The sequence below is a fragment of the Mixophyes fleayi genome, chromosome 2, assembly GCF_038048845.1.
Source record: "Mixophyes fleayi isolate aMixFle1 chromosome 2, aMixFle1.hap1, whole genome shotgun sequence".
NCBI classification, from domain to species: Eukaryota; Metazoa; Chordata; class Amphibia; order Anura; family Limnodynastidae; genus Mixophyes; species Mixophyes fleayi.
In genome coordinates this window covers 243,714,133-243,738,293 of record NC_134403.1, presented here as the reverse complement: position 1 = coordinate 243,738,293, position 24,161 = coordinate 243,714,133, and the positions used below count along the sequence as shown (strand labels likewise).

Sequence of the window (24,161 nt, the reverse complement as noted above, 5' to 3'; positions counted from 1 at the left end):
CCTATGGCAAAGCGGATAACTGCGTCAATAACAGCAATGTTGGTGTTAGACGTGCGTCCGGTGTCCACCATCAGTGGAGTTGGATTTAGACGGTTGATGGAGGTATTGTGTCCCCGGTACCAAATCCCGTCGAGATTCCACTTCACTAGGCAGGCGATACCAAAGATGTACAGAGAAGTACGAACAAGTGTCCTCAGTGCTCTTAAAAATGTGGTTGTACCCACTGTCCACTTAACCACGGACATGTGGATAAGTGGTTCAGGGCAAATGAAGGACTATATGACTGTGACAGCCCACTGGGTAGATGCATCGCCTTCCACAGCAACAGCAGCAGCTGCATCAGTAGCAGCATCTCCACAACGGCTGCTCATGCCAAGGCAGGCAACATTGTGTATCACAGCTTTTAATAAGAGGCACAATGCTGACAAACTCTTAGAGAAACTGAGGGAAATCATCTCACAGTGGCTTACCCCACTTAGACTCTCCTGGGGATTTATGGTGTCAGACAACGCCAGTAACATTGTGCGGGCATTACATATGGGCAATTTCCAGCACGTCCCATGTTTTGCCCACACCGTTAATTTGGTGGTGCAGCATTACCTGAAGAGTGACAGGGGTGTGCAGGAGATGCTTGCGGTGGCCCGCAAAATTGCTGGACACTTTAGGCATTCTGCCAGTGCCTACCGCAGACTCGAGCAACATCAAAAAAGTCTGAACCTGCCCTGCCATCACCTCAAACAAGAGGTTGTGACGCGCTGGAACTCCACCCTCTATATGCTGTAGAGGATGGAGGAGCAGCAAAAGGCCATTCAAGCCTATACAGCCACCTACGACATAGGAAAAGGAGTGGGGATGCGCCTGAGTCAAGCGCACTGGAGACTGATTTCCGTGTTGTGCAAGGTTCTGCAGCCGTTTGAACTTGCCACACGAGAAGTCAGTTCCGACACTGCCAGCTTGAGTCAGGTGATTCCCCTGATCAGGCTGTTGCAGAAGCAGCTGGAGAAAGTGAGGGAGGAGCTGGTAAACCATTGCGATTCCACCAAGCATGTAGCTCTTGTGGATGAAGCCCTTTGTACACTTTGCCAGGATGCGAGGGTGGTCACTCTTTTAAAGTCAGAGGAATACATTCTGGCCACCGTGCTCGATCCTCGGTTTAAAGCGTATGTTGTGTCTCTGTTTCCGGCGGACACAAGTCTACAGCGGTGCAAAGACCTGCTGGTCAGGAAATTGTCCTCTGAAGAGGACCGTGACATGCCACCAGCTCCTCCATCAGTTTCTTCCACACTTGTGGCTGCGAGGAAAAAGCTCAGTTTTCCTCAAAGATCCACTGGCGGGGATGCTGAGAACATCTGGTCCGGACTGAAGGACCTGCCAACCATTGCAGACATGTCTACTCTCGCTGCATTTGATGCTGTCACAATTGAAAAAATGGTGGAGGATTACTTTGCTGACACCATCAAAATAGACATGTCAGACAGTCCATATTGTTACTGGTCAGGAAAAAAGTTCCCCCCTCCAGTGTTTACTCCGAAAGAGTTTTTAGTGCAGCGGGGAACCTGGTCAGTGAGCGGCGAAGAAGGTTGCTTCCGCAGAACGTTGAAAAAATGATGTTCATAAAAATGAATTCTCAAGTCCTCAATCAAGCACAGCAGTGCCCTCAAGATAATACAGAGGGACCTGTGGTTGTGGAGTCCAGTGGGGACGAATTGATAATGTGTGAGGATGAGGAAGTACACACTGAAGGGGGCCAGGAATCAGAGGATGAGGATGACATCTTGCCTCAGTAGAGCCAGTTTAATTCTATTAGTAGTTCCCAAAAAGATTAACTGCCACTTCTATTTAATACTTTAATTCTATTAGTAGTTCCCCAAAAGAGGAACTGCTCCTTCTATTTAATACTTTAATTCTATTAGTAGTTCCCAAAAAGAGGAACTGCCACTTCTATTTAATGCTTTAATTCTATATCTAGTTCCCAAAAAGAGGAACTGCCATTTATATTACTACGTTCATTGTTTGTGTAGTTCAAAAAAGAGGAACTGCCATTTCTATTACTACTTTCTTTCTTTCTGTATTTCAAAAAAAGAGGAACTGCCATTTCTATTACTACTTTCTTTCTCTCTTTCTGTATTTCCAAAAAAATATAACTGCGGCCTTAACTGCTATGTTGGTGTTAGACGTACATCCGGTGTCCGCCATCTGTGCAGTGGTATTCAGACCAGTTGAGGGTTTTATATTGTGGCCCCGGTACCAAATTGGGTACCGGGGCCACTACACTACGCAGTTCAGATAGCTATGTAGTGGAATTGAGACCAGTTTATTTATTTTTTATTGTGGCCACGGTACCAAATTGGGTACCGGGGCCACTACACTACGCAGTCCAGATAGCTGTGCAGTGGAATTGAGAACAGTTTATGTTTTTTTTATTGTGGCCTCGGTACCAAATTGGGTACCGGGGCCACTACACTACGCAGTCCAGAAAGCTACCTCGGTCCAACGATTTGGACTAAAAACAATATTGTGAAGTGTGAGGTGTTCCAAATACACTGGAAATTAGTGGAAATGATTGTTATTGAATGTTATTGAGGTTAATAATAGCGTAGGAGTGAAAAACCAACAAAAAACTAGATTTTAGCACTTTTTATGCTTTTTTTAATAATAAATCAAAACCCAAAACCATAAATCAGAACCAAAACCTTTCGTCAGGTGTTTTGGCAAAACAAATCAGAACCCAAAACCTCAAGCTAATCAGAACCCAAAACACTAAAAGTGCCCGGTGCACCCCCTTAATTTAAACCTGTCTCTGAGCACTATTTATTGCCAGATTATCAGGTTATTCTGCCTCTCTTTCATAGCTTGCTGACAGTCTCTCTGCTTATCACTTATTTCTGTTGGTTCCTGGTTCTGACCTTGTCTTGGCTTTGGACTCTTCCTTTGGTTCTCATCTTGCTTCACGTCCAGACCCTGGCTGGCCTGAACATTTTTATTTTTTTCTCCATACTTGTCACAAATAGCACTCACCTGAGCCTGCATGACGTGTGTGTGACACAGGGTTAACCAAAAAACAACCACCTGGTCTTTCTAAAATGATTAAATCCTTCCCTATCTATGCCACACTCTAGCTTTGCGGTACCAACTATGCCACCACCAAGGTTTTTTTCTGAGAAGAGCTGACACTCTTATTTAGGAAGCCTTCGGTACTCCCTAGAATTAATCTAGCACGATTTACTTTAATCGGAGTTAACATAAACCTCAATGTTCTCCTTGTTTCAATTAGGTAGCGTCTTGACCAAACTGTTGCGTGAATTCGTAAGAACACAGAGATTTGAACTTATTAAGTGTAATTTAATATGGAAAATACATCCACAATGCTTAAGATAAAACAGTTAATAAAAGGCATACAAATATAACACAATTGTTTCTTATAAAATAAAAAGGATAAAACACAGAATTGATACCTTACTTATATTCAAGTTTTTGGGAGAAGCCGGAAAAATGGGACCCTCTTCAATCTCAAATTGACTCCCCATGAGTGAACAAAAACTTACATTTACACTACAGTTTTAAAACCAAGCTGCAGGGCACACAGCCCCCCTTCCTCGGAGGTCAGAACCAACAGGTCGGTAGAATGCAAATTAGGGTTTTATTACTCTGCTGGAGAAAACCTTCTAAGTGTTTGCTACACTGTCCTAACTTTTCACTAGTATGACTTACAAGCATGATTTTACCTCCACACAACATGTCATAAGTTCCCCTTCATCTGCATACCACTCATGCCTCTGGTAAGTGTGATATTGGAGAAAATTATATGATATTTTCCTGTGACCCTATTCAGCTTGAATCTGTCATTAACATACAACCCTGTCTCTGCAGTCGGTGTTAGATTTCATTGTCTTGAAAGAGATATCCTCAAAGCCTTTCACGTTTGTGACCTGCCATAAATGATACAGGGTGCTACCATTATCACCAGCCCCCTCTGGGTAGTTTAACATAAACAAAACCCATTGATCTAAACAGCTTCTCTGAGAGCCATGTCACACTATTTCTAGGAATTAATTCACAAACACATATTTGCAGATTTATACCTAAAAATTAGATTGCACGTGACAATACTGACCTGTGCTCCTTTACTGTTGTTACCAGCTCGTCCCTGGGATGGGCCGGGGGCAAAACCACACAGCATATTTTAAGTTTAGTGGTGTAAGGCTCCTCTAAATACCTAGAGCAAGAAGAGGAGGTGGCGATGATGAGAACAATTAACCTTTCATGAGTTGTAATCTGGATCAAACAATCTATAGTATATACCATATATAGGGAATTGCTCTAAAATTTCCTCTCAGTCTTCATCTATAATTTGTTTTTCAATAGACTTAAACATTAGGTGAAAATATGTATGGTTATAATAAACAAAAAATAAACAAAAACCTGCCTCTTTCTCAGGTGGATTTTGAAATTGTGCCTAGGGCATCGGCCCTGCTCTTTCTGTCACTTGTGGCATTATACTGAATGCAGCATGACGGACCAAGTAACTATGAATTATGTGACCTTTGTTTTTGGGCCAAGCTTCAAGTCTTTTGAGATTCTATATTGATAAAAAATTACAATTAAAGTAATTTAGTGGTGTAACTATTTTAAAAGGTACAACTTTATCTTGCACCCATCATTTAGTGGTAGTAGCTTATTGTTGTCTGTGAAGTGATTTATGTATGTTGGCTTTATAAGCCAAATCTATTAGCTCACACTGAGGCATGTATCTACTTAATGACAAATCTGCACAGGTGATGTTCTCCACAATAAAACGATACTCATTAAATTTTGCTTCTCATTAAAAGCATGCTTAAATGTGTCACAAAATTTTCTTTCTAAGTCTTTGTAGAGAAGGCTACATGAACACTTTTATGCCCGGGCCCTGTAAGCAACCCTGGATTCATCTACGGAGTAAGTTGACACAGACTCTATGCACAGTGGAGTATCTTATATACAATTCACAAATCAAGACTCGAGACGGTTTTGGCCATTCAGTTAAGCCCTATGTGCCATTTCATTTAGGCATACCTTGAATACACAACTGAATACACCTTTATATTACTTACTAGAGCTGTTCACTGACCCCCGTGTTCTGGTTTTGGATCTGGATTAACTTTGTGTTTTGGTCTTGGAAAAACCAGCCTTGCGTGTTTTGGTCTTGGATCCCTATTTTTTTTCTAAAATCACATAATTTTGCTTTTTTTCCTCCTACATTATTATTAACCTCAATTACACTAATTTCAAGTCATTTGCAGTACATTTTGACCACTTCACAGGTCACAATATTATTTTCATACACTTTCAAACAAAGACTGCAGCAACCTGGCTGGATGCTAAGCGACAGAGCAATGGCACAAACACACAGCAGTTCCTAGCACATCTAGGAAACATTGCCACAAAGCAGTGGCAGAAAAGAAACGTGGTGCAAGATGGAATTGTCCTTGGATCATGAAACCAGTTATGGTTCGTTTGATCGCTCCACCCATTCCTGGATAACTGTGGTAATTCAACAGCTAATACATGGCGATGAGCGCTGACCCCCCAGTATGCGTGCTTTTATCAGACCTAGACTAATCCAGGGTGCCAAGCAATGCACTAAAAAGAGCCATTGTAATTCACAGCAGCAAAAAACAAGTTCATCACTGAACTTCGAATCAGCCCCAATTCCCAAAAGATTATAATATAGTTAGGTACCCTTTGAAGTAAAGTGTAGATTTCAAACACTTTATGCAATACTGATGAAACGGCAGCAAAGTGGAAGGTAATACATATACAAGTCTATTTAGACATCCATTCTTAAATAGCTTCTGCAAGCAATGTTGTTCTTTGTACCGTTCAAAAAAAAATTAAATTATCCTCCACCATTGTTTGGATGTTGATAGTTGATAGTAGGATCAGGTGAAGTTACAGCAGAGGAGTCACTAATTCTGGTCAATTCTTTTACAGTAGACAAGACCAAATGTCATAATGTTGTGCTGAGTCACCTGCATCATCAATGGGTGTCTTTGAGGTTTGCAAAACACACAACAGTAAATAGCACATGTAGGTAACATTGGCACACAGCGGTAGCTAAAAGGAAAAGGGGTGCAAGATGGAATTTTCCTGGGGTCCTCCCACCCACCCTTATGTTGGATCTTACAAAGGACATGCACACTTTAACAAACCAAGCACTTCAGCGACAAGGAGTGCCACTTTTGTGGCTGAAGTGCTTGGTTTATTTGAGCCTCCACAAAATAAGCTAACAATGGCCTTAATGCACCTAAGGTAACAGTGCTGTTAATGAACTCTAATGTGGCAAGATGTTGTTGTCATCATCCTCACACATTATTAATTCATTACCGCTGGAATCCACCATTACAAAAGTCTCAGTATTTTGATGTAATTGGTGGGAAAGGCCTTCCTTGTTGAAATTGAAGTTCATTTTTATGAACATCATCTTTTCCACATTTTGAGGAAGTAGCCTCCTACGACGATTGCTGACAAGGTTTCCGGCTCTGCTGAAAACTCTTTCGGAGTACACACTGGAGGGTGGGCAGCTTAGGCAGTGCAAAGTGAGTTGGTACATGGATCTCCAAATTCCCTTTTTTTCCTCCCAGTATGTAAAGGGACTGTCTGAAGTGTCTATTTCTATGCTGTCTTTAAAATAATCCTCCACCATCCTTTGGATGTTGATACCCGGATCAGGTGGAGTTGCGGCAGAGGTGCTTTTGGTCAAATCTTTTAGACCAGACCAGATGTCAAAATGTTGGGCTGAGTCATCTGCGTTATAGCTGGGTCTCTTGGGAAAGCTAAGTTTTATCCTAGCAGCAGTTGCCTGAGAAACTGAAGGAGGAGACGCCATTGTGCCACGTACCACTTGAGCTGTCAACTTGGTCACCAGGAGCTCCTTGCATCTCTTGAGATCTATGTCAGTTGGAAGCAAAAGAGAAGACATAGCTCTGAAACCTAGGATCAAGCACAGTCGCCAAAATGTAGTGATCCGATTTCAAGATTTTGATAACTCTTGGATCCTGGCGAAGCGAATAAAGTACTTGATCTACAAGTACGACATAATTAGCGTAATTGCTTTGTTTCATCTCCTCCTTCAGTTTCTCAAGCTGCTTTTCCAAAAGTCTAATTAGGGGAATCACTTGACTCAAGCTAGCAGTGTCGGAACTCACTTCACAGGTGTCTATTTTGAATGGTTTCATCACCTTGCACAACACAGAAAGTATTCTCCACTGCGCTTGAGTAAAATACATCCCCACTCCTTTCCCAATGTCATGCTTGTGGATGGCTTTTCGCTGTTCCTCCATCCGCAGAAGCATATAAATGGGGAATTCTACCTTGTCACCCCCCTTGCTTCAGTTGATAACAGGGTAAATAAAAATTCTCTTGTAGCTGCTGCAATCTCCTACATGCTGTTGCCAAATGCCAGAAATGTCCAGTTATTTTACGGGCTACAGACAGCATCTCCTGCACGTACCTGTTTATTGTGTGAGCTAAACAGGGAATGTGATGGAATTCACCCAGCTGTAATGCCCTCACAATATTGTGCCCTTACAATATTGGTGGCGTTATCAGAAATTACATATCCCAAGGAGTGTCCAAGCGGGACAAGCCATGTTGCAATGACATCTTAGTTTTTATAACAGATTGTCAGCTGTATGCCTCTTAGTGAAGCCGGTGATACTGTCAGGCCGTAGGGCTACTGAGGGCTACAATGAAGCAAACACTAACCGGTATTAGCGCTACTGAACTAGCAGGTGCGGAGTCTAACATACCACTGGTATTCGCCACGGACCCCCGCAATGAGGTTTGGACTTCGCTGTGTTGTGTTGGCTAGTTGAGGATAGCTTCTACTTTCTCTGGGTCCATTTGGAGACCAGTACCAGAGACCAGATAACCGTGGAAGGGAACCTGGGAACATTCAAAGAGACATTTATCCAACTTGCAATACAGGAAATGTTCTTGGAGACGGGAGAGGACCATCTTGACATAACGATGATGAGAGCATAGATCCGGTGAGAATACTAGGATATCGTCTAGATAGACAATCACGGATTGGTACAGAAGATCCCTGAAGATCTCATTGACGAAATCTTGAAAAACAGCAGGCGCATTACAGAGCCCGAAGGGCATCACTAGGTACTCGTAGTGCCCGTCTCGGGTGTTAAATGCCGTCTTCCATTCATCGCCCTTCCGAATGCGTATCAGATTGTAAGCCCCTCGGAGATCCAATTTGGAGAAGATCTTGGCACCCCGAATGAGGTTGAATAGTTCCGTAATAAGGGGAAGAGGATATTGGTTCTTGATGGTATTATTATTATTAATTTTTATTTATAGGGCGCCACAAAGTATCCGTAGCGCCGTACAAGGACAAACAATGGCACAGTACAAGGTGAAACAGCACAGTACAAGTAACAGTAAGCACTATAACTCTGGGGGCTCAGACACAGCATGAAAGAGAGGGAGGGAGGGTAAAAATGAGTACAGGCAGGTAACTATGGCCCAAGAGGGTGGGCACGGATGACAGGTTGAGAGTCACTGAGGGGAGCGGAGAGAAGCGAGAGGAGACAGAGGGCAGAGGGACTGAGAGGAGGAGAGCTGAGTAGAGCGCAGTTAAAAGTGATGGAAACAGAAGGTAGGAGAGCCCTGCTCAAAGGAGCGAACAATCTAAAGGGAGGGGAGGGGATGGTAATTGCATTCAAGCGACGGTAATCAATACAGGGTCTTAAGGAGGATACCTGAACATGCAGCCATTTGAACTGTGGCGAATGCGTCCTGAGCCAGGGTAAACCCAAGATGATGGAGTTGACGGACTGAGGAATGATCAGGAACTTAATCCACTCATGGTGAAGAACCCCTATCTGCAACTGAACTGGACTGGTGATACAGGTGATGGAACCGTTGCTGACACTGCGGTGAGAACCAATAGTTGCGGCAATAGATGGAAGGGTATGCAAAGTTTGGACACCAGAGTGGCGGAGATGAAGTTCCCTGCGGATCCAGAATCCACAAAGGCGGAGCATTCCCGGGAGACATCCGTAGACTTGAGGGTGACTGGCATCAGAAAGTTGATATCCTTGAAGGAGTAGGGAGTAGGGAGACTGGATTCTAGGACAATCTCCCTTTTATTGCCTAGGAGGTGGAGTTTCTCGCCCTCTTTGGACAAGTTGATAGGTGACCAGGCTCCCCGCAATACACGCAAAGGCGGTTCTTAATCCGGCGCTCCCTTTCATCCCGAGACAGACTAGAACGCCCAATCTGCATAGGCTCTTCGGCCGGAGAAACCGGGGACTGAAAGCGAGGAGCCAAACGAACAAGGCGGCGGTCCTGGTTTCTCTCCAGAGAGCGTTCCTAATGACGGATGTCCACATTGATGCTAAGAGATACCAGCTCGTCAAGTTTGGTGGGGAGATCCCAGGAAGCGAGGGCGTCCTTAATAGGGTCAGACAACCCTTGCCAGTAGGTGGCTGTCAGGGCCTCATCGTTCCACCCCAGTTCAGAGGCGAAAGTACGGAATTGTACTGCATACTGACCAGCCGAGAGGGAACCTTGTCGAAGTGCAAGGAGACTAGAGGCGGCAGAAGACACCCGGCCCGGCTCATCAAACACCTTCTGAAAGTTTTCAATGAATAGGGCAGAATTATAAAGAGATACGTCATTGCGTTCCCAGAGCGGGGAGGCCCAGTCTAGGGCTTGTCCAGTGAGAAGAGAAATAATGAAGGCTACCTTAGCTCTCTCAGAAGAGAAATTCTCCGATGCAAGTTCGAATTGGATGGAGCATTGGTTAAGAAAACCTCGACATCCTTTGGGATTACCATCATATTTCTCAGGAGTGGGAATCCGTAGAGTCCTAGAGGTAGCGATATTCACGCTAGGAGGAGACAAAGCTCCCTGGGGAAGATTCAGGGAATCCAGGCGGGACATCACGCCTTGAATGCACTGTTCCATCGCTGCCCTAAATGGAGAAGGAGGTCTAGAGCAGAAGGTTCCCCAGCGCCATCTGTCATGGCCAGAGTAAACTGTCAGGCCGTAGGCCTACTGAGGGCTTCAATGAAGCAAACACTAACCGGTATTCGCACTACTGAACTAGCAGGTGCGGAATCTAACGTACCCCTGGTATTCGCCAGCGACCCCCGCAAGGAGGTTTGGACTTCGCTGCACAGGGTACGCAGGTCGCGGTCCTACTAGCCAGTTGCCGGTGTAGTGTAGAAGGGTCAGACGGTCCGGGTCAAGCCAATCGGGAATGCAAGGTACCAGGGAGAATCCAGAGGAGAAGTCAACAAGCCAAGGTCGCAGGAACAATATGGGTCAAATAGAAACAGGAATGGTCGCCAAAGCCGTGTCACAACGGGAGAGCAGGAATGCAGCCCAATAATAAATCTTTTTACAAACTTTCTTGTAGAGGTGGGGAATGGCTTTTCTAGTAAAATGGTGTTGTGATGGAATTTGGTAACGGGCTCACAAGACCTCAAGTAACTGTCTCCTCCTCCCAGCTTGTTCCGGCTGTGGAGGAAGACGGACGTGGCACGCGAGCGCTCCACTGGGGTCTAACACCTGGCTCCTGATTTCCCGTGAGCAGCCCGGCGCCTCTCCGTTTTCCTTCCCTCCTCCACCCGCCTCACTTACCTCCACTCACTCCTGGTACCAGCCCCGTCGGCGATCCTCTGAACGGCTGCCTCCCGCGGTGCCTCCAAATCGAGCCCCCGGCTCCGGCCCGCTGCTCCTACCTGGCTCACTGTCCGGCTCCGGCCCTGGCCCAGCTGCTTCCACCGCTCCCTCCTGGATCTCCTCATCGCGGATCTTCTCATCGGTGGTGTCTTCTGCTTTGGGTCCCCGACTCCAGCCCAGTGGCCTCCTCTGCTCCTACCGACCTGGTTATCCTGGATCCTCAGCCCAGCCGCCTCCACAGGTTCTCCTGCATCCACCGGTTACTCGACCCTGCTGCCTCCACTGCACTACCTCTTTGCTCCAGCCTCAGTCCCGCTGCCTGGCCTGCACATCCGCGAGGCCTACTTCCGGTCGGTATCCCCGCTCTCGAGTGCCGTTCATCCCATCACCCACGCCCGGGTCACCGCGGTGCTCCTGACCTACGTCGATCCTGCCTGCTCTCCTCTGCTGACATCCACCAATCTTCTGCCGTGGCTCCTCTCGTGTCTCCCACTGATGCCTCCTCCATGCTCCTGCTCACCATCATCTCATCTGATGCCCTGTTCCTCTCTTGAAGCACCCTAACTCTCCACAAACTTCTCCCTGGATCTGAAACTCCCTGGACTCTGCCTCACCCCCTCAGCCCCCTGGAACTGTGCCTCTGCCTCACCCCCTCAGCTCCCTGGAACTGTGACTCTGCTTCACCCCCTCAGCTCCCTGGAACTGTGTCTCTGCCTCTCCCCCTCAGCTTGGATCTCGTCTTCGTCCTGCTCCCAATCAATTTTAGGTTCTTCTTACTACTTTGCTCCACTGAACCGTCCTTCTCACCGTGACCCTGCTTCATTCCCTTGGATCTACACCTTTGCCTGCACCGTAGAGTCGACTGGTACCTCGTCTATTTTTACCTGTAACTATCCTTATCTGTGATTATTTTTTACCTGCTATTATTTTATCTGCCATTATTTTGTTTTCCTGATTTTATATTTACCTGTAACTACTTTTTACCTATTACTATCCTATGATTTTATATGCCATTATTTTGTTTTCCTGACTCCATATTTACCAGTAATTACTTTTTACCTGTTAATTTTATTACCTGTCTTCATTGTCCTTATTATCTCATTGCACTATTGCTCCATGCCTTCCACACCCTAATCTCGTTATTGTCTTCCACCTTGTCATTGTCTTCCTGCCATTGTTCTTACCTGTTATCACTGTCCCCATTATCTCACTGTTCTGTTACTCTCTCTTCCTACTATGCCTCCCCGCTCTCACTCCATACCCATACTCTCCCCCCGCCCTACCTCTCCCGTTCCTCCCCGCCCTCTGGAATGCCAGATCCGTCCGCAACAAGCTGACTGCTGTCCACGACCTCTTTTTTTATCCAACTCCTTTAACCTTCTTGCCATTACTGAACCTGGCTCTCCGACTCTGACATTGCCTCCCCCGCTGCCCTCTCCTATGGCGGCCTCTCCTTCACCCACTCTGCCAGGCCTGGTGCCCGCCCAGGCGGTGGAGTGGGCCTCCTCCTTTCCTCCACATGTACTTTTCGTGTCATTCCCCCTGAACCCTCCCTCTCTTTCTCCTCCTTTGAAGCCCACTCCATCCGCCTCTTCTACCCCATCCACCTCTGCGTCACTGTCATCTACCGCCCCCCTGGCCCCACCTCCCTCTTCCTTGACAACTTTGCTGCCTGGCTTCCTCACCACCTCTCCTCTGACCTCCCCTCAATCATTCTCGGTGACTTTAACTTCCCCATCGACAACCCCACCGACCCTGCTTCCAGCGAACTGCTCACCCTCTCTTTCTCCCTTGGTCTTACCCAATGGACCTCCTCCTCTACCCACTGCCTTGGTCACTCTCTTGATCTTGTCTTCTCCTACCTTTGTAATCTCTCTGACTTCTCCATCTCTCCCTTTCCTCTATCCGATCACCATCTCCTCTCCTTCTCCCTCTCCTCTTCTCCTGCTCCCCTCCCCCTGCCCAAACCTACTCTGTCCATACGCAACCTCGACGCTCTCGACCCTGTCTCTCTGTCCTCCTCTCTCGATGCCGTCCTCTCTCCCCTTTCCTCCCAGGCCTGCCCCAACCAGTCGGTCTCCCTCTACAATCAAACCCTCACCTCCGCTCTGGATGCAGTCGCCCCTGCCCACTCCGTCCACCCCCGCTGCTCTAAACCCCAACCCTGGCACTCCAAATTTACCCGCTTCCTCCAAAAATGCTCCCGTACCGCTGAACGTCACTGGAGAAAATCTCGCTCCCTGGCTGAATTCATCCACTTTAAATTCATCCTTTCATCCTACAGCTCTGCCCTCTCTCTCGCCAAACAATCTTTCTTCAAATCCCTCATCTCTTCCCAGTCCTCTAACCCCCGCTGCCTCTTCGCCACCTTCAGCACTCTCTTGGCCCCCTCCTCCCTGACTGCCTCCGACTTCGCCTCCTTTTTCTCCTCTAAAATCGAGGCCATCCGATTTGAAATCTCCTCCTCCACTCTCTCTTCTACCCCTCCCACTCTTCCGTCCTCCCCCCTAAACACCTTCCCCTCCACTCCTTCCGCCCCACCACGGGCGAGGAAGTCCACTCTCTCATTTCTTCCTCCCCCCCTACTACCTGTTCCCTGGATCCCATCCCCTCCCACCTTTTTTGCTCCCTTTCCCCCACCACCTGCTCCCACCTCGCTCTCCTCTTTAATCTCTCCCTCTCCTCCGGCATCTTCCCCTCCTCCTTCAAACATGCTCTCGTATACCCCATTCTTAAGAAGCCTAATCTCGACCCCATTTCTCTCTCGAACTATCGCCCCATATCTCTTCTCCCCTTTGCCTCCAAAATTCTCGAGAGGCTCGTCTGCAGCCGTCTCACCTCCTACCTTTCTGAACACTCCCTCCTTGATCCTCTCCAGTCTGGTTTCCGCCCCCTTTACTCCACTGAAACTGCCCTGGCTAAAGTCACCAATGACCTCCTCTCTGCTAAAGCCAGGGGCCACTTCTCCCTTCTCATCCTCCTTGACCTCTCTGCAGCCTTTGACACCATTGACCACCCCCTCCTCCTCCACACCCTTCAGTCTTTTGGCCTCTCTGGCCCTGTCCTGTCCTGGTTCACCTCTTACCTCACTGACTGATCCTTCTCTGTCACCACCACTGACTCTCTCTCCCCCCCATCCACCCTTCCAGTCGGGGTCCCCCAGGGCTCTGTTCTGGGACCCTTACTCTTCTCTCTATACACCTCCTCCCTGGGTAAACTCATCAGCTACTTCGGCTTCAACTACCACCTTTACGCTGACAACACTCAACTATACCTCTCCTCTCCTGATCTCTCTCCCTCCCTCCTCTCTAGGGTGTCCGCCTGCCTCTCTGCCATCTCCTCCTGGATGTCCTCTCGATTCCTCAAACTCAACCTCGCCAAAACTGAGCTGATAGTTTTTCCTCCCCCTCATACCTCATCCCCTGCCGACCTCCCCATCATTGTCGACAGCTCCTCTATCTCCTCTGTCCCCCAATTTCGCTGCCTTGGTGTCATCCTCGACTCCTCTCTCTCCTTTGGCCCCCACATCCTCTCTCTTGCTAAATCCTGCCGCTTCCAGCTGCGTAAGATCGCTCGCATCCGGCCCTTCCTCTCCCAAGATGCCACCAAATGCCTTATTCACTCTCTGATCATCTCCCGCTTGGACTACTGCAACCTCCTCCTTACTGGCCTCCCCATCTCTCATCTCGCTCCCCTTCGATCTGTACTTAACGCAGCCGCTAGGCTTATCTTCCTTTCTCGCCGTTCCTCTTCTGTCTCCCCCCTCTACCAATCCCTCCACTGGCTCCTCTTCCCCTACAGAATTCTGTTCAAGCTCCTCACTCTTACATACAAGGCCCTTGCCAACGCCACTGCACCCTACATCTCTACACTCCTATCTATTCACGCTCCATCCCGCCCTCTCCGATCTGCCAATGACCGTCAACTATCTTGCCCCCTGATCACCTCCTCCCACCCGCGTATCCAAGACTTCGCCCGCGCTGCCCCCCTCCACTGGTACAAGCTCCCTCCCTCCATCAGGACTTCCCCTAACCTGCCCAGTTTCAAACGGGCTTTAAAAACCCACCTTTTTCTTAAAGCCTTCCAGTTTCCCACTTAACTACCTACCTTATCCTCTGCCTCTCCCCCTTCTTTCCCCTTCCCTGCCACCGTCCCTCTACTCTCCCTCTCTCCCCTGCATTTCTCCGTCTGTCCACCCCTCCCCTTAGATTGTACGCTCATTTGAGCAGGGCCATCTCTCCTCCTGTTTCCACCACTTCTAACTCTGCTCTCCAGCTACTTTGCCCTCCTCCCCCCTGTGGGGGTCTCCCTGTCTTCCGCGCCCTCCTTTTGGGCCACGTCATTTGCGGATACTCCCCCCGCCCTCACTAGCTATGCATTGAGCTTACTGAGTTACTGTGCTTTATGTTTACTGTACTGTGCTGTCTTGCCTTGTATTGTAATTCGTTTTTGTCACTGTACGGCGCCACAGACACCTTGTGGCGCCCTATAAATAAAAATTAATAATAATAATAATAAAACTAGCTGCATTAATAGTGGGTATTGGACGCAGATCTAATACTAGCATAGTCGCCATGGCGTCTGTGATCCGCTTTGCGAGTGGGTGACAGCTTTCATACTTGCTTCCTCTTGCAAAGGATTGTTTAACAGTCAATTGTTGTAAGCTACTAGTAGTCTTCGTCTTAGTCTTCTTCTGAGATGAAGATTCACCCCCAGCAGCAGCAGCAGCAGTAGGACTAACGCTCAAGAATTCTTCTGAGGAATTCAGGATAGTGGAGGAGTCATCTAGCCTTAGCAACTAGGTTGCAGGACTAACTCCGATCGATAGTGAGGATATTGATGAGGACGGTGTTGTGGTTGTAGATTGCAGTTGTCGGGAACTAGCTGAGAGAAGGGAGCTAGCTGATGCTGAACTGCTTGTTTTTATTTTTTAGCATAAGTTTCCAATTTTCCCAACAGCTTGCCATGAACTCGCTTCAAATGGCATAACATGGATGAGGTTCTTAGATGGTTAAGGTCCCTACCTCTACTGACGGTGGCTTCATCATCATCATCATTTATTTATATAGCGCCACTAATTTCGCAGCGCTGTACAGAGAACTCATTCATATCAGTCCCTGCCCCATTGGAGCTTACAGTCTAAATTCCCTAATATAGACACACACTCACAGACAGACAGACAGACAAAGAGGGAAAGACTGGGGTCAACTTTGATAGCAATCAATTAACCTACCAGTATGTTTTTGGAGTGTGGGAGGAAACCCACGCAACCACAGGGAGAACATACAAACTCCACACAGTTAAGGCCATGGCTAGGAATCAAACTCATGACTGTGCTGTGAGGCAGAAGTGCTAACCACTAGGCCACTGTAGCTTTACAAACGATACAAATGGCTAGACAACTGTTGTCAGAATTTGGGTAAAAATAATTCTACACATAAGAGGTGGATTTTTTGGTCTTATGTCCAGGCATGACAATGGCCTTCTTCTTATCATGTGCAAGAACTGCTTCCACTGGTGCAGGACTTACACAAACATCATCATCAACATCCTCATTAGCTCCCTCGTCCGCTACAAAATGATCCCCCTCATCCTGTTGCAATTCAAAATTGGCATCCTCAACTTGTGTATCACTGGCTAAACATGGGCTGTTCATGCACACATCTGCAGAAATGCTCAAAGGGGCCTTCCTTATGAGTACATTATGAGACAGGTCAGGCATACCACTCGTAGATAGACTCTCCTCAGGGATTTGTGTAATTTCTGACTCTGAACATACATTTTCCTTTAATGCCTTACTGTTTTCTTCCAGCTCGGCTTTTACACGTAAAAGTATTTGGACACCACTTTTGTAGTCACAATGGCAAGGTCTTGCTTGGTCATGACTTACTTTACAAGAAGATGCCTCAGTGAAAGTTGCAAAACTAGCACTCTTAGAGAAAGGCAAAGGCCTCATTCTTTCCTTGCCACTGCGTGTGTAGAATGGCATGTTGGCAATTTTATTTTCTTCTGCAGATAACTTTGCCTGGACTACAGGTCTTTTTTCTTGAACAAGGTAAATTGTGTTTTTTTACATTTTTGTTTCCTTGACTATGCACTTTAACATAGGCTTTAGCAGATGATGTTCCCATGACTGGTGCCAGCAGCTGCTTGGTGCTCCTGGTCTTCTGTGTACTGCTGTGAATCCATTTGATAACACAGTACAATGTGACTGCAGATTTAGAAGACCAAGACTGCCGGCCCTATTCTTTCTATTTCAGCAATGACAATTAGCAATGAAGCAGTGAAGCTCTCCTGAATGTCACTTGAGATTTTGAAGAACACTGCTACCTCTCCTCTTTCTTTTCTACCTATGACGCTGCCCAACTGCACTAGAGTCTGCCCAGAACCGTGCTATCCCTTCTGCGTCCCTCTGTGAAATGGCACTGGGTCGCCGTGGAGGGCGGTACTTATAGAATCCAAAACTCACAAGATCTGACGACGTAACAATGACGTTTTGCCTCATTTTCAATTCCGAGGGCGCCCCAAAGTACCGAGCCGGCTTGGCTCGCTACTCGGATCTGTTAAGTTCGGGTGTGTTCAGTTCTCGGGGAGCCGAGCCTGAGCATCTCTACTACTTACACAAAGGCTACTTAACCCTGCATAAAACAATTGCTTGCTTCATTGTTTTTTCTTTTGAATGTATTCTAGAATTACACCTAATTTATAGACCATTACACCATGCAAAAAAAACCTTTGCATTTAAAATACATAGCTTAGCGATATTAAAGAAATAAGGTGCATATCTACCTGAAAATGCACATGGTAAAAGAATGGAAACATCACTTTATACCACAATCTTAAACAGACAAATTTTATTTTGAAGAGTACGGTGACGTTGGGATTGTCTTAGTCACATGAGACACTTTTATGTGTGTATAAAACTCCAAAATTTTCTGACCAGTTTTTGTTTACGCTCAATATTATTGCAATAGTGGATAAAGTATAGAATGAGTTCTGATTTCTGCCACACTGCGCTTTTGCACTTTTGTAAAGTAGCCTAAATGTTTTGTAAGTCAATAAAAAGCCTTAGGGGCATATTCAATTGGCCACATTACTGTTAAAAGTACCGCGGCCTGCGCATTATTACCGTTATTACGGTAACAGTGCTCGTAATTACCGTTATTACGGTAGTCCTAACGCAGAATTTTAGCCGGGTTAAAACTACCGTAATAACAGTAATAGTTTTAACCTGGCGGTACTTCGGGGGGAATTGAATTCCCCCCATAGATTAAAAAAACTGTTTACTGTTGCATCATATCTATTAGTTCAGTATCTTCCATTGATTTCTCTGCAATTTGTATGTATATTTCACAGCCTGTATACTTCAATATGTCATAGACCTTTACTTATACATAAAGCTGAGTCTACATCATTAACTTCTCAGCGAGTGTATTTGCTGTGGTGTACCTCTTTCCTTGATCTTCTCTACACCCCATTAGTCTCTGCTTTTTGTGTAAAAAAAAATGAATTTAATATAATGCACAGTGAAGTGTAATCATCCCCTTACAGCTTTGATTTTGCATATGTATGTGTTTTCCGTTTCTTGCTGGCTAATAAGTGTTGGAGTAATACGTAAATGTAAAGGAAGGCACCCAAATTATTATGTAGACTTCAGCGAGTTTACAGTAAAACTGCATAATATAAATTCTAATTATCCATCAACAATTGGCTTGAAAGATAATGATTCTGCTGTTACATTACACTTTAAAGTATTTTTGTCTTTAAGGGTGGTGCCACACGTGCTTTGAATGCTAGCTATTTTTAGGTTGGTCAAATCACACCGTGATGACATATTAAAATGAATGAGGAGCGTTCTCACCCGTCATGAGAGCATTTAAGCTTTGAAGACCTTGAATGCAATATTTTCTTAGAGTATTCGTTTTTGTGAGGCAATGGATGAGCGTTTCCTGATCATGAGTCTGCACGGCACGGCACTATTTGAGTGCTATGAATATTTTGGGAGGGGGGGGGCTTTTCTTGGTAAATTTTGTAAAATTGGTTATTGCCTTTCAGTTGCTTCAGCCTACATACTCTTGCTGAATTTGCACTTGCTTAATTAGGGCAGATAGATTGAAAATAACTGCAGATTTGCTGACATAATTTATTAATGTATGAGTCCGTTTGTTAGATTTCTATTGTGTGCTTGTTATGTTGCATGCATTCTGAGCAATGCATTAAGATATCCTTAAAAAAATAAATATGTTCCATGATTTTACATCTAGGGCTAGATTTACTAAGTTGCAGGTTTGAAAAAGTGGGGATGTTGCCTATAGCAACCAATCAGATTCTAGCTTTCATTTTGTAGAAAGTACTAAATAAATGAAATCTAGAATCTGATTGGTTGCTATAGGCAACATCCCCACTTTTTCAAACCCGCAGCTTAGTAAATCTAGCCCCTAGTGTTTGCACATTATTCATGTATGTGACTAGATAGGTTTCTATCATATTTTTTAGCTGTGATTATTTTATTTAACCAGCACATGATTTAACTTGGTTGTTTAATTACAGAGGGAATATCCCCACGCTGAACAGGTAAGACATTGTACATAATTTTCAATTTGAATATGCAGATAATGGCTAAAAAGTAAGGGACTAAGTTAGAGTTGGATGTAACTTTTGCTTGGGTGTAGAATTGAGAGCCGAGCAAACAATGTTGCGCTACAAGGTGTGATTTTTTTTTTTTTTTTAATTAAGAGCAAATACTACATGCTCTTTGTTCTCTTTTTGTTCTTTTTACATTGCAATTTAAAGTTAACTTACGCCACATCACCCTTACCTCTAAGTCAGGCTGTGCATTTTACATTTCTTCCCCTGCAGCACAAAATGTTTTTCCTGGTGCAAGTTTTGCAACCAGTTGCTGGATTTGCTTCTAACTCTAAATGGCCTCCAGTATTGTATTACAATACCTTTTTTTTCTTCCTTTCTTTTTTTTAAAAACAGTTATTAAAGTGTATTATACATCTCTAGTTCCTCTCCTCCAATAGAGAATAGAGGCTGATTTTCTAAACATTGAGACCTTGCAACCCGTATCATGATATGTTTCCTGGAAAAAAGTCATATACAGAAATATATTTTGCAGTATTGTTTATAGTGCTTTCAGTACAGATATTTCATTAAGTTTTCCCGTGTAAGATCAGGGGATAGAAAGGCTTAGTGACTCTTCAGCTATTGTGGAACTACAAATCTCTGCAAATGATGGAACTTGTATATTCACCACTGGTGGAGAGCCATAGGTTATCTAAGCCTGGTACAGAATTAATGAAAATAAATAATTTAGTTAATAAAAACACCATTTAAAAAAATCATGGAGAGACCCCAAAGTATTTACCAACATTCTCTGTGCAGCCAATCAAGGTCATTGTTCCCAACCCTTATACGATGCAATCCACAGTTTGTCTTAGTTAAAGACTTTGTTCATCTTTCTGATCTGAAGCACTATATTCCAAACCTTCCCACCCCAATTATTACAATCACAGTTAAGGTTTTGACTAAAGCTAAAAAATACAGAAATTCGGGCTGTTAGGAGAGAAGCAAATTTAAGTGACCCTGTCCCCAAGGATTTGTCTGATAACATCATTGCTAAAATCACGAATCATGAATATAAATCTAAGGGTTTAAAAAAAAGGTTTTATCATTATAGCTCTCTCATTAATTTTATGATAGCTGATGTCATAAGGATGTTGTGTGATATATATCAGTGATATGATAATGTTTGAAATATTCTATGTGATGTCATAAGTGACATCAATAATGATGTCATTGGTCATTGAATTTCTGAATGATGTAATCAGAACATCCTTTGGATCGGGATCAGTTAAGGTTGTCCTCAATTCCAATGCCAAATTACTTTGTTTTTGCTGCAAGCATCAGTTTAACAGACAGTTTGAATTTGCCCCATTTATAAGACCATCTGCTATTACCGTGTCCTAAAATAACTATTTCGAAGTTTTTTTTTTATAGCTACATAGGTCAGGTTTATCACATACAAAAGCTGTTTTGGGGAGAAGTATAAGAGTATGATCCAAGCACAAAATGTATATTAAAAATACTTTATGCCAAAAGATCGTGGCCACAAGACCTAAAATAGTGGCCCTACTGTTGAACAGCCAGAGAGGTTAAAATGGATAGCCTCCAGTAGAAGGCAATAACCAGCCAAATAGTTTTTTGTTGATCTTGTGTCTTGGGAGGCTTCAGAGATCAACAGCAAAGACCAAGATGGGAGAAGGGAAAAACTGGGATCAGTCACCCATCTCTCATAGAGGCATCCAAAGAAAAGCACTATCATGATATGAACTAGAGTATTTTCATTGATGACCCATCTGTTCATTTTAGCGCGTTTTATCACTAACCACTAAGCCATCGTGCTGCCCCGCAAACTAAATACTGAATTGGCAATGAATTGAATGAATCAATGAATGAATGAATGAGCTATGTAAAAGGGCAAAAGTCCGAGCAACTCCAGATCGCTAGTCCTATAAGCTAATACATAAACAATGATTGAAGAGGAAAAGAAGACACCCAAAATAGTTAGTTAATACAATTCCTTCTTTGGGTTCAAACATTCACTTTTGATGCTGGTCAGAGTTGCATATCGTAGGCATTGTGTAATATAAAGTAGATTACACTACTAATACTTTACCGAATGAGATGAAATATATCCAAACTATGTCACAATTAACTTCCTTGTTTTTCAGAATGTCATTTTCTTCCAATCTAAACCATTATGGAATGGTACACGTTGCTAGTGTCAGTGATGTCCTTCTTGATACTTCATTTACTCCTCCTTGTCAAAGAATGGGTGGCATGGTTGCATTTCGGACTTTTGATGATTTTGTTAGGTATGTTCTGCTTACACAAAACCTAAAACATCTTTGCAACTGAGATAAGACATACATACATGCAATTTAAATAAATGTTTAATACTACTACAAATAACTTTTCATGGTGCAAATATCAGGATTTGCTAATTGCTAAAGCAAGATTTACAGTTGTTCTCAATGACAGATTTCATTTTACAGTCGATAATGCATTATCCTATGTGGTATTTATAAACATTTCACATATTGCGTACAGTTTCATTACAGATAATGTTGTAATATTCTTATTTGGACAAAACAATTAAACATTCGGGCTAATTAACATATTCAATGTAATATTGGAACACATTTTGAAGAGATTCTTGTTGTTTACAAAATGTGAGATTGATAACTTTGCAGAAACACAAATATCTAACTTTAAATTTAGATCTTCAGTTGAACATAAATTACACATTGAGCAACCTGCAATTTCTATTTTTACATGATTAAAGCTATAACATCTTGCATACACAGCCATCTGCATAAAGTGAGTAGTTTATATGTCAGAAGTCTATTATCTTAACCGAATATTTATGTTTAACATATTTGCCCAATAATTATTTATTGCATTGTAATGCAGAGTTGTGATCGACAGAAGAACTATAGAATGGGTTGTAGTCTTTATTTCCTGCTGCATGACTTTCAAACACAACAATATATTTTAAAGCTTTTGAACGGGTGCTGTTACTGTTCCTTCTTCTCATCTGTTTCTGAGTTACTCGCTGCATTCATTTCGGTAGTGGGAGCTGGTGCCTGTTTTGGGAGCAGGGTATATAGGAATCTGCTTGCACAGTAAGGAGGGAAATGTCAGGAAGAATTAGGCATAACTGTCGACTACGGCCCAGCAGGGACTGTCTTCTCTTGAATCAATGATTGCGGCATCTGTCTTTCCATGTGTGCAGATGTACGACCCCTGGGAAGAGAGGTGATTACACAGCTCTCATTGCTTACGTCATAAGCTTTTCTGTTATTTGCCTAATAAAGGCTGACTAGATTAAAGCAAGTTTTCTGCATGTCAGTCTCTAAGGCTTAGAAATGTTTCACACAAGGTTGAACAGAATTTACAAAAGTATGACTAGCGATTGTGGGAATAGAAGGCACTTTGGCAATACGTTTACTTTTCCAATTGCGCAACATTAACATACAACTGTGAAAATATCAGTTAATTTGTTATATGTGCTGTTAAAATATGCATGTAATGCCACTGTTCTCCTTAATGTCTTGTATGATATTTCTTTTTAGAATGTTTGATGATGTAATGAGCTGCTTCTCAGACTCTCCTCCTCAAAGTCCTATCTTCCCTGAAGCAGGCCATCCGTCACTCTATGATGAAGATGACAATAAGGTGCATATTTGGTAGCATCATGTTATTGTCTATAGGTTATATGTTCAGTTTACATGACTGGTGGAGCTAAATGTGCATTTGGTGTGATGCTATTTGTTGGGATCCTGCAGCTAGGGCTCTTTTTTTTAAAGGAGATAAAAGGGCCCGACATTAGACAACCTAGTAATGTCTACTGGAGGAGAAACACTCTAAGAGAGCTTCTGTGCTAGCCCTTTTGTGTTATATGATGACCCACTCATTTTCTCTAGCCTTACCTTTGCAGATTTTCCAGGGAAAGATCCTTAAGTTCCACTAACTGAGAAAAATGTTCTTGTTTTTGTTACATATGTAGTAATATAGTCTCATTCCATCACAAGTGTGCAAGGTTTGCTGTATCACAAAAGTAATGTAATCAGTATTTGTAAGGTCTGTTGCTGCAAGAATGGCCGGAGTATGACTTTGTTAGATCTTGCCATGTATGACTGATATGTCATTGTGGTATTCCATTTGCTGTATAGCTCCTACACAATGGGGTTCATTTATCACAGGCAAGAGCAACACAGACACTTAATATCACTGTATGCCAAGATGCCATATGCCCCCATGGAGGTAGTGACGTTATAGACAATGTACTGCTGGCCAGTGGGCAGACTGAGATGGTGCATAGGTGTTAACATTGCATAAAATAAAAAAACATGGCTTTGCCTGATGAATTTAGTTTTAGGTTTCCTTAAATTTTGAGTGGGGATTCATTTCCCCATCTAGACTCAAACTGAGAACTTGGTAACTAGATGTACAGATTGAAAAGCGATGCATGACAAACCTGATATGTAAATGTCTTACGGCCCATTTGTGGCCTTGTAGCCGTAAGTTGTTTAATCAAAGTAGAAGAGGGAAGTGAACAGTTAAATAGCAGTACTCTGCGAAAGTTGCTTTAATGATTGGGGCAATACTCCAGAAACTTGATAATGAGCAAGTCAATTTTGTTGCACATTGGTCTGCTATTCACTGTTCATGTGACACTAAATTGATTGAGACAACTTAGGTTAGTAGTAGGGAGCTGTGGGAATACAGATAGGCAATACTTACATGGGTCATTGCATCTAGTGCACATGTAAATATCACAAATGGATTGCAATCTCATCTCAGTCCAGCTGCAAGATCAGGCTAATGTATGCACATTGTAGGCATCCATACATGTATTGAGCTAAAGGAGTTGTACATTTTTTCACTACGCTCATCTATCATAAAGGTTCTGT

General features: G+C 44.0%; 1 protein-coding gene across 3 annotated transcripts in view; it reads left to right on the top strand.

Annotated features, from left to right (window-relative positions):
• The window catches only part of ACACA (acetyl-CoA carboxylase alpha), a 526,387-nt gene that overhangs the window by 154,781 nt on the left and 347,445 nt on the right, over positions 1–24,161 (top strand). For all 3 annotated transcript variants that reach the window (XM_075195717.1, XM_075195718.1, XM_075195719.1), the window contains exons 29-31: positions 19,231–19,254; positions 21,417–21,560; positions 22,821–22,923. In XM_075195717.1, coding sequence (XP_075051818.1) covers positions 19,231–19,254; positions 21,417–21,560; positions 22,821–22,923 — 271 coding nt within the window. The remainder of the gene's footprint in view (positions 1–19,230; positions 19,255–21,416; positions 21,561–22,820; positions 22,924–24,161) is intronic.